Source organism: Scophthalmus maximus, chromosome 14 (genome assembly GCF_022379125.1).
Source record: "Scophthalmus maximus strain ysfricsl-2021 chromosome 14, ASM2237912v1, whole genome shotgun sequence".
Taxonomy (NCBI): domain Eukaryota; kingdom Metazoa; phylum Chordata; class Actinopteri; order Pleuronectiformes; family Scophthalmidae; genus Scophthalmus; species Scophthalmus maximus.
The window spans coordinates 9,328,239-9,339,551 of NC_061528.1; the positions used below are offsets into that span (position 1 = coordinate 9,328,239).

The 11,313-nt window shown below is 41.4% G+C and overlaps 1 protein-coding gene across 3 annotated transcripts; it reads right to left on the minus strand.

Annotated features, from left to right (window-relative positions):
- Nucleotides 1–207: 207 nt before the first annotated feature.
- LOC118282775 (FAST kinase domain-containing protein 5, mitochondrial) lies at nucleotides 208–3,997 on the minus strand. Of its 3 annotated transcripts, none has more exons than XM_035604164.2 (2): nucleotides 3,941–3,997; nucleotides 208–2,886 (listed from the first exon to the last, which is right to left on the minus strand). In XM_035604164.2, exons 1-2 carry the CDS (start codon nucleotides 3,968–3,970, stop codon nucleotides 457–459), a joined length of 2,460 nt encoding a protein of 819 aa, XP_035460057.2. In that variant the 5' UTR covers nucleotides 3,971–3,997; the 3' UTR covers nucleotides 208–456. The 3 variants fall into 3 exon arrangements, with proteins under 3 accessions (XP_035460057.2, XP_047193307.1, XP_047193308.1); XM_047337351.1 differs by having other exon boundaries at nucleotides 3,863–3,987; XM_047337352.1 differs by having other exon boundaries at nucleotides 3,869–3,977.
- Nucleotides 3,998–11,313: the final 7,316 nt, after the last annotated feature.

The following is an 11,313-nucleotide window of genomic DNA, read 5'->3' on the forward strand; positions in this document are numbered from 1 at the left end:
CCCTGAAAGAGATGCTCTGACCTCTGAGAGGACCCAGACGCTTGAGTTGACACTGTCAAACGCAATTTTATTTTAAAAATGTTTTTAAAAGTTTCTCTTTATTTTGCTGCAGATCCTGGAAAGGTAAAAGCAAATATTGCCAGAAAGTTTAAGGAGAAGGACATTCAGAAAAGGAAATTCTTTCAAAATGTCCAGGCCAGGACAGTGCGCTGTTGAATATTTTTTTAATTTGCATTCTTCTCACAAAAATACCTCTATTTCTCAGTGTCACATTTGACACAATCCTGATCATGTACACAAAGTTGGCGGTAGGTGGAGACAAAGGAACATTTGCCCATCTGCTTATCAAACATTTCTGTGCTTTGCACATAATCAAAAACGGAATAGATATTGCTGTGAAGCCACAGTGGCCATAGTTTACATGCTGACTTTTGGTTCTTGGAGGTCTGAGAGTCATTACTGACTGTCATAGACTTTGCAGTGCATGTATTCCAGCTTCTCAGTCCTGCTTCTCCCCAGCATGGGAAACCACTCACTATGGCTAATCTCCACAACCTTGTACCCTGCTAACTTCAACTGCCGCCTCTTCATGGCATGAATGCCGATCAACTGCTGTGAATTGCAGCATTGGTGGTTCCTTAAGGAGACCTGGATTGCAAGTTTGACTCTGCCATTGGCATCCGGTGGGGCTGAGCCTGGGCTACTGGGTTTGGTAAGAGCTTTTATAAGGTCACTAGTCAGGTTAAGCCCATTGTCAAAGAGTGCCCCTTCACCAGGGTTTGCTCTATGAAGAAATGTTGGCATAGGAGATGGTGTTAAAGGTTCTGTGGTGCGTTTAGAGTTCATTAGCTGTGATAAAAGTTTCTCAGTTATAGCTACACCTTCATTAATTTTCCCCGAACCCTGGTTTGAAGTGAATTTCGGTGAACTGTTCTCAGGAATCAAAGCAGTTGTATGGTATGCTGGGTTAACAGGTATCGGCTGCCCAGTGGAGTCAATATGTACTTCCAGGTCAATGGAGCGAGTGTGGGGCAGAATCATTCTCTTATGTACAAATTCCTCTCCTCCGAGCAGATGTTGCAGAATGGATTCTGCCTCCTGAACCTCTGGCTTCCGGCACACATCTGACTGAGCAAGCTTCCACAGCAGCTCAGCCACCTCCTCCCTCAGTTCGCGGCTTAGCCTCGGGCCAGTCCAGTGAGGCAACTCCAGAGCCACAGTTCCATCCAAAGTCAACAGGTCGGTTTTCAGGTCCACCTTTGTCGATTTCAATGCAAAATTAACAAAGCCAGGGCTCAGAGCTAATGCAATTAGGTCCTCTGGAAACTGAGAGGCAAAGGCCAGGCCGAGGAGACCAGTAAGCAGATGATGTGGGTATTGTTCAAATTCCGCTTTCTTCTGTCTCAGGGCTTCTGTCAGGCTTGGATAGAAGCTTGGGTTCTGGACTGGGAGAAACCCGAATGTGCCAAAGGCCCACAGCAGTTTGCATGAGTCTTTACTCCTGCAGTGTGACACTAGAGATGGCACTCTTTTAGCAACCGCAAGAAGGATTTTATCATTGCGATAGTGCAGCGACGAACAGGTCAGTGCCACATGCATCAGCCCCTTGACACCCATCCTGGGGGCCCGCAGAGGAACTTCATGTGTCATGGCCTGCATCCACGCTCTGTGAAACAGGAAACTGAAGCGCAATAATTTCAACACATTAACCATTGCAAAGTCACTCATCTCTTTCACAGAGGAGTGTGCCTTATCAACAATACAAGTCACTGCACTCTGAGATAGTGAAGTGTGGGATTTAAAGAGCCCCAAGCACACACTGCCAACCTCCTCAGGGTACAACTGTTGTAAATGGCGCATGAGAAGCTGCTGTACAGGATGGATAAATCCCTCTGGGAACTGCCGGCATTCTCCCACTATATACAACAAATGGACTAGTTCAGGGATCCCCATGAAGCCCAGGTCTGGATGGATTTTGTCATAGAGGTGTTGCAAGAACTGGGGGACCGGTCTCTTAATACAGCGCCACAAATCAGCCGCTAACAGCAACTGGTGTAAAGTCATCTGGTTGGCCCGGCGGCTCAGCTCTGTCTCATACAGCCCAAGCAAAGGGTGGGCAGGGGGCATATCCAGCCACACAAATGACTGCAGCAATTCCAGCAACTGTAGGTCAGTGAAGAGGCGCAGGTTTACCACAGAATATCGTAGAAGCATGACAAAGCGTTGGTTATTCTTCACTAATGACATCTTGTTGGGATGCAAGCGGCTGAGCTCCACAAGAAACTGAGACACATCTGATGGCTTCATACTGCCCTTTAAAACAGCCACTTTTTGGAGCACTGCTAAGGCATCTTCCCATTCTAATGGCGGAGGCCGCTGGTTGAGGTCAAGGGTCATGGAGGCATACTCAGGCCGGCATTTGAGGAAGCCCCGTGTATCTACTCTAACGTCTGTAGGCATGGGTTTTCTGCTGTATGGTGACACTGACGGCATCTCAGGTTCGAAAGTTAAGTCAAGAGGTGTGTTTTCTGAGCTGGAAAGGTGCCGCAAGCAACTCACACTGTAGCGATTGCTCTGTCGCCAGAGGGGAGGTGCGAGAGTGTAGAGACACTGTTCATCCTCGTCATTAACTGTTTGGCTCCAGGAGGCCGCAGACATCCACACCGAGTGATGATATGAAGATGGCTTGTAATACAGCCTGGAACCTCCTTGGAGAGAGGCCTCTTGGTGTTGAGATGCTCCTTTCTTCCCCTCCTGCGCGTCCGTCTCATCCTCTGTTTTGCCATAGAGGTGTTGAGATTGTGTAAAAGCATTTCTCAAGCCTGGGAGGTAGCGCAGCCAGGCCACTCGTTGACACCGCACACAGGCAGCCATCAATATGCCACACTAAATGAAAAAAAAACAGGGATTTTAACAGGTAGTGAGATGAAAATATAAGTGTTATGTCAACCAAACATGCCATTTCTAATGTACCACGGAGTGTTAGTATACAAGTAATATGCTATATGAGGCTATTGTAAAAAAAAAAAAAATTAAAAAGGAATTATAAAAAATATTGTTTTGTTATATTCACTTTCAATTTGGTCAGGGATGCCGGAGGCCAAAATAGTGGTGGTTTTGAATTACGCTGAATGGAGGACATGGAAATCATGTGATCCAGTTTTAAGTAAAAAATACATTTTAAAAAGTGTGTTTATATAGGGATTACAAACTTGATTTACAATTTTGATTCTGGGCAGGCTGCAATGATTTCAGAAACTGTCTTTGACGCGCAACTTCATGTTTGTTGTCATGGTAGATGGAACAGATCATGTAAAAAAAAATTAATAAACTGACAGCAGCATTTTGCAGAAGTTCACTTTAAGCATATATTTATTTATAGGACAAAAAAAACTGCCACAGGTACTGTATGTATTACAAGGTGACTCTCATGCAAGACCATTTGATCTGCATTTATTGAATGTCAAACTAATGATTTATCAAGCAAATTGGGGGTTTTTTCGATTCCTATACATGGGCACACCATTGACGAAATTAACTTCATTCATTCTTTAAACAGGTGAGTTACATGTTACAACAGGAGTTACGGAGTAAAGCACAACTGGTGTGTTTTAGCCCTTGAGTCTAGTCCATGGTTATTATGAATCATTTCTGCTAAGACTGGTTGCTCTCAGTCTCAGTAATGTAAAACAATAACCCCCTGTAGTTAATACACATACTGCTGATGTTGATTTCATGGCGCAGTCTGGCAATCGCAACTTAACACGTCTCGCCTATAAAATGAGTGTTTCCCTGCACAAATGTCACTGCTAGCGCACCTTTTAAACTTTACTTATTATTAATAATAAAACGTTCATATCACCTTTACCTCTCCAGCATCCTTGTACGTGTCAATCGTTTAACTGTGAATGTAGCAAGAACATGTAACTCATTGGTTTACCTCATGAGCTTGGGAGAGGAGGAAGTGCATCCGGCGTAAAGGAAATCACACCGGAACTGACGAAATTCAACCTTCAAAAGAAAATACACCAGCCACTGTTTGCTAGACAATGGAAGCATCGATAGAGCAAAACATCGTTTTGTGTCTTACACAATTGTAATGATTACTAATAATATACAACATTACCATTAGGATATTTAGTAATGTTTGTAAAGTATCGTGTCGGATCATTTCATTCTTTTATTGTGACAGGTTAACGTAGTTTCCGTGGAGAGCCGCCATGACTGAGCGAATATGACCTACGGCAGTTGGGTGGGTTCAAACTTTCAGAGCGACGGAGGACAAGAAAAGAGAGAACTGAATCATTTCCAGACAGCATACCCAGTTACGATGTAGTTTACTAATATTTTATCCTATTATCACTCAATCAATGAAAAGACAAATCAAATTTTTCTTGCACCAAACTAATGTTTATAACAACATGTTTAACTTTTAGCAAACATATGTTGAATATTGTGATTTAATAGTATCACACAGTTAAGATAATAGAAACTTAATCATGTATATACAGATAGTTAATATTGTAAAACAGTAAAACAAATGTATCTGTAAATTTATATTTCAAAACCACCTAATTAAATCTTTTAAATTAAATCTATTTTAAGTTGTTTGTTGCTATTATCCCATTATAATACCAAAACAGTACTTTATAAAGTATTTCATTTCCAGCATGATTATACCTGACTGGGGATATCAACCTCCTCTTCGGTACATTAGACTTCCTTCATTACATCAAGGTTACTCAAAACTTACTTCATTAGTTTTGAGCGGTTTCCTTGAATAAAATTTGGCAGAGGTTTTGCAAATGTTTTGATATTCTTTTGAGGTTAATATCATTAAGAGTAAGTATTTAAAAGAGAGAATAAACTTTGATTTGACTTCTTTAACATTCAAGAAAATTTAGATTAGATGTGTGATTAATTACCAACCCTAACTTCGTCAAAACACAGATGCAAGTAATAAAGTGAATTCTGGCTATAATTTGTCTTTGCTTCATTTCATTTTCAGAGTCAAAATATTTACCATGAAAAAAGCTTGTTGCTGGGAAATGGATTGGCACCAGATTTGAAATAAGACGATCATGTGGTTTAGAAGCTAAGTAATTTCTACAAGATGTTAATTACTCAAGTCAAACAGTGCTGAGTCTAATAATCCTATTATAGATGAATATAAGACCGGATCAGTGTTTCAGGCCATAAATAGTTTTGATCTGAAGTTATTTTTGAGCATAGCACCCACTATCAGTGCTTGTGGTTTTACAGCTAATCAGAATAGGTTTAGACTTTTACTACACCTTAGACAATAATATCTTATAATACTATACTATTTCTTTCATTTATCCTTTCCCAAAAAAAATCCTCTTTCTTTTTTATGTGTGCTGATAAAATTTCTTTTAACTGGTAAAGAGTACCAGGAAGCAGCCACTGACAGTGGCCTGTGTTCATTGAGTGTTGTAAACATTTGCATCGTTTTTATTTGACCTTTTTGGTTCAAGTAAGAATCAATTAAAATTGAGCTATGGCTAGTTTAAATTTTGAGACATGGGCATGAAAACAAATATCTTACTTTGTATTGAATTTGCATTTAATTTCAAACCTGACATGCTTCATGCTTAATCAGCTTTTATATCCACACAAATTTTAGTAGGTCAGACATTAATATACCTTTTTCTTTAATCTGTGTAAAATATGTAACCTGTTGTCAGATATGTTTCCAGTAGACCAATTATGACCTGAAACTAGTGTTTCATTTAGAAGTTATTTTTGACCATATAAAATCCAGATACAACATTGACATTATTGAATGATTTAGATCATAGATGAATTACATTTTATATCCCAACGGATTTTTTTAACATATCCCCTCTAACTTTTGTGATGAACATAATTACATAAACAAACCTTTAATAGTGTTAGAATATTAGTTTTCACTGATTTACCTGACGAAATTACATATTTATCATCATATATACATTTAAGTTTCTTTTAAATTTGCAGTAACTTAATATTGACATATCTTAACAATACTCATTAAATTGCTGCACTTAAAAAAAAAACCCAACATCAATGAAAAGAACTCCACATCTGTGAGATCGGGAAGGTGGTTTCAAATTCAGTGTTTCCATTGTGTGACTTCACACATGACTGAGTCTGGGGGTGAAAGGTGAGCTAGACCAACTTATTGTCATAAGACAATTCCCTGTATTTCTACTCTTAAAGCCCCTTGTGTTCTATCAATGGGAGAAGCATTGGCAACAAATACCTTAAAGCACGTTGGTAACACTTATTTTATTGGTAAAATCAGCCATGTTCTATTTAGTTTATCAAGAGGTTGACTTAAAATAAATTGTATACAGCATAGCTACGTTATACTTTCAAAGTTCATTCAGCTTAATTTCTGGTTACATAACTAAGAAATGCCTTGAGCTAGAGAGTGTTTGTGGTTTTAAGGTAACTCAACAGCTGGTAACGGTAAACCTGCAAAGACTGTGGTTTGGATTTTCCTTAATGTGTTGGTTTTTGTTGTGGTTTTTGTCTAAATACAATAATGACAACCCAGACTCACAAAATGCAATTATATTATACAGACTTTAAAAAAAGAGAGAGAATTGTAAATTGTATTCAGTTGAAGGTAATCAGTCAATAATAAAATAACTTACATTCACAAGATTCTTTCTTTTGTTGAAAAGTTGGTGGGTTTAATTTTATTGTTAGCTGTAAACTAATTTTCCAAATCAAATAATAACACTTTTCATCAGCAGGCTGCAAATAAGACACTATGGTGTCAGTTTTTGTTATTATAGTTCCATCTAAATATTACAATTAAACTGCATTTAATAATTTTTAAATCAGTCACAAAACCAGCTAACAATTGTATTCAATTGGTGAGGAGTCGGTGTAACTTCAACTTGTAAACATTTTAGTAATAAAGAATCAAATATAGTTTACTATGGCAATACAATGGCTTTTTAAAACTGGAAATCCAATAGTAACTGGAAAAAAAATTACTTAGTGTGATTTGGTAAACATAAAAAAGTATATTACTTAATTTAAAACTAATCCTCCTTATAATTGAAGGCAAAATATGTTTCCAGTATTTATCCATACCCAGGAGATACATTTTATTTGTCTGAACATTATGCGGGAAAACAAAAAAAAAAACAGGTAGTAAAACTTTATGGACGTCGACTTGTGTAACTCTTGAGCGAATGTTTCCTGTGCCAATATAATCTCCTGCATGGATTCCTTGATTTTTAATACCATTATTGATGTCTTCCCCCCTCTCATGTATTTCCCCGCCGCTGCGTGTTTATCAACAGCCTCAAAAAAAAAAAAAAAAAATCAAGCGGTGAAACTTGAGAGCGCCACTTGGAGAGGAAGTAGTTGATTTATGCTAATGAAGCAGTCGGGGTTTAGCTACGCTGGCTGGGAGCCGCCCTTCATTCACCACATGGTTAAACCGAGACTCTACTCGCGCCACTTTCGCAATCTTACTACGATTCTCCAAAGTCCTCGCGAACCATAATAGCAGCACATGGATCGTTCGTGCGAGCTTCTGTCCAACGTCTGGTCCTCTCTTCCCACCCGTTCCCCCAGGTGTCCCCGAGCGGGCGAGCGTGCGTAACGGTAAGTCCGTACAAGTGAGCGAAGATGGTGGGGGGTTTTTAAAAAATTTTTTTTTCAGAAGCTAGTGTCTTAATACGCGCATGTTTATTGGCAAGAAACCTGTTGTTGGCGATGTGGGGCGACGCGGTTTAAAAAAAGAAAAAAAAAAAAAAACGTCCGGGAAAGTGAACCGAACGCGAACAACCGGAGCCACACGTTGACGTTTACATTAGAGACGGGACGAGGACGATTTTGATCGTCAGTTTCCGCATTTGAAAAACAATGTTGTTTATACTAAAAGGGGGGGAAAGGGAGGGGGGGGGGCGCATGGCAACGTCTCCTCCATGGCCGGAGAATGAGGGAGATTTGAAAAAGCTCGCTGTTGTTGCGGCTGCACCTCGAGTCGGTTGCCTCGCGGGGAAGAGAGACGCGCAGAGAGAGAGAGAGGGGGGGGGAGATAACGCGTTGCACACTTGTGGTCGGTGTCTGCAAGTTTACGGACCCGCGAGCCGTCGCCCTCGCGTTGACAGAAATGTAGAAGTTTTCCCACGCGGCGGTGTTCGCTCGGGAAGCGCCTCCAGAACAAAGCACGGCAGCACATGGGGGTTCCAGCAGGCCGCGCGCCCTCGCGCTCCCGCGAGCTGCCCAGTTAGCCGCTAAAGGCTAACGCACCGACGAGTAGATATCGTTATGGTTGTTTTTTTTTTTTTACATTATTGACATTATCGACATTATCTCGACTGGCCACATCATGCTCCAGCTGTGTGGAGGTGTCTGCGTGCACACGCGCCCCGTCACACGGTCACATCGAATGAGCGTTAGCATGTTGGAGCGAAGCTACTCCAGAGCGAGCTAACGTGGCTAACACGAGTGAAAGCGTTGAAGCGGACGGCGAGTTAACGTCGCGTGCTGATAACGCAAGTGTGCTTCTGTGAGCCCACGTGATCTTCCATCGTGACAAATCTGGTCTGTTCTGTATTGAATCGCGAGCGGATAATGCGATTTGCGAAGACGCGAACCACACGCGCAAGGCTGCACGCGTTAGCCGTTTGGGCTAACGCGTGCTCGCGTCGTTGTTTTGATGGAGCCCTGCGGTTCGACCTAGCTCGTCGTGCGCCTTAAGTTTGCAGTAGCTCCCGTCGCGCGCTTGGTGCGCCCACTCGGGAGGAGCGCCCACTTGGGAGGTGCACCTGAGTCTTTCTTTTTTTATATATATATATATATATATATGTATGTATGTACATAGAAGTGCACGGCGTCAGTGTACTTATATACTCGTGTTGTGTCACCCAGTACATGTATTAAAAACGCTTCAAAATGCAGACTCTTCGGCGCCATGTTAGTGCGTGGGGGAGGGGTGCAGCCGAGCAATGTGACTGGGAGCGCAAGTGTCCCTGGTCCTCTCCCCCGGTGCTGGTCCAGCCTCAGGTTTCCCCATTCAACTTTGCGGAAATAGACAGATCGACATGTGGACGTTTTCTGCTTAATGATCGATAACCAATCAATTATAAATGGTGGTGTTCTGGTTTGTCCCCTGGGCCCCCATCTGCATGGTATTGGCCAATTCGGCGGGTTACTGGGCAACACCTCCTCCCTGCTCGGTAACATTAGGGATTCATGCGAAGCTTCACGTGAAAATACTTGACCAGTGATACCGTAGTTATTATTTTTTTCTGTAGTGCCACTTTCCACTGAAATGCCCCTCAAATTGTACACAATTCCTCAGACGTTAGGCATCACCCAGATGCTGCGAATGCAAAGTGTTCTGCAGAAGAATCTAAATGTATAGATCAGACAGGGATATTAAACGTCCAGTATTGTTAAGCAAAAGGGCCTCAAAAGTGAAAAGGTTATTCAGTGGTCAAAATTATTTTAGAGATTGCGTCACGTCTTCTTTCTTTTTTGGGGGGAAAACAGGAATGTAAACACAACCCCCTGGTGGAGGTCACAAACACAAAACATGGGTCTTGGGTGAACTGAACTATTTAGTCACATGTTGCCACTCATTGCTAATTTACCACCAACTCCAACCAGCGCAACAGTGATCGGTTTAATCGACACACAATTATTTGACCACGCATTCATGATGTATTAATATTTCAACATTAATAACATTCATTTTTCATTTGTCAAACGAGAGGATGTGTTGCTTGCGCCTGTCTTGTATCAATGGAAAATTAATTTCTGGGTTTTGGATTGTTAGGTCAAGTAAAAGACTTTGCTTAGACTTTGAAAACTTAGGACCAGCATTTATTCACAGCATCTTGACATTTTGTAGACTTTATGATAAGTTATTAATTGGAAATAATGCATGTTGGTTGATAGCAAGAATCTGTGATTTCAGCCCTGTATTGAAGTTGCTGACACTCTGTTGATGCCATGTCTCATTTATGCTTGCAGACCCTGGTGCACCTCTCCCTCTCCGCTGGAAAGCACTTCATTGTGGATTTAAAGGCATCGTAATCCGTTCTGTGAATGAAAAACTCCCCTCGAACGGTTAGAAGTCACTGTAGTGTCAAAGTGCTTACAGTGCAGGTAGTTTTATAGAATCTACTGCAGTGAAGGCACTTTCAGCACTATACTGATAATGTGAACTAAAGGGAGCCGGCTTATTCACAGACGGTGCTGGTTTATGCCAGTTCTGCACAGACTGAATCCAAATACTGAATCTGCCAGGACCCCATCTCCATCCCGCTGTGACGTTCGGCACCCCGCTATTTCAGAGCGAAGCAACTGTCTAGAGCGAGTCCCCTCTTATAAAACATGCTTGATATTTATGAGGCATTATGCAGCCTGTCACTGTGCATAATGACAATTCAGCATTCACCAGTGCATGGAACCCGTGCACCCACTGCACAGGTTCCATGCATGAGTTGTACTCTTTTTCTTTTAATTAACAGCCGTTAAATGCAGACAAAATAACGTAGATTTGTTCTTATTTTTACTTTTGTTTTTGTGCCAATGGACTGAAGTGATGAATTTAAAAAAATATATATATATTTGTAATAACTCGCACTTCCGCTCTCTTCCACTGGTGCTTATGCTAAGGTGCATCTAGTGCAGATAGTGAAGTAGACTAGCACCTACTGCCCTAAGTGCTCCTTCTGGCATAAGGTGCTGGGACTCTCATCTGCTCTCTTTAGTGTGTGTGCGCGTGCGTGCGTGTGTGTGTACACACTTGTGGCAGTTTTCTGTTAGTTTTGCATAGTTGCGCTGCAAGAAAAATTGAGTTGTGCAAATCTATGCAAAACTGATGGTGACCTGTGTTTCCATCTGAATCATTTTTGTGAATATTCTCCTCCACGGTGGTCGTCTGAATAAGAAAAAGACAGGTTTCAGTAGTATTAAAGTGCTTATAGTGCAGGTAGTTTGATGAAATTCTACTGCAGTGTGAGCACTTAAAGTACTTCTAGACACGTGTCTCTTCTTGGAAAACTGCAGCTGTAGATTGTGCACAATGGGTCTCTGGTTAGTTTTGCTGGTTTGCTTTCAGCTTTTCGCTTTACTGCTGTGCAAATCCATGCAAAACTGATCATAGAACTGAAATAAATCTAATCAGAAGTGATCCCTTTCTGTGCAGGTTGGGAGAGGTAGCAATGCTCTGCACTAGTGTGGTATTGCACTTGTCCCGGCCTGTTGAGGACATGGGAAATTGTTCTTCACTAGGTTCTCCTTTTTGAGATGGCCGAGAAATGTTATGGATGTTGC

Bases quoted from the DNA above. Each gene is read 5' to 3' on its own strand.
- LOC118282775 (XM_035604164.2), bottom strand. From the start codon at position 3,970: ATGCACTTCCTCCTCTCCCAAGCTCATGAG. The intron at 2,887-3,940 runs GTAAACCAATGA...TTTTTCATTTAG, and splicing joins TCCTCTCCCAAGCTCATGAG to TGTGGCATATTGATGGCTGC.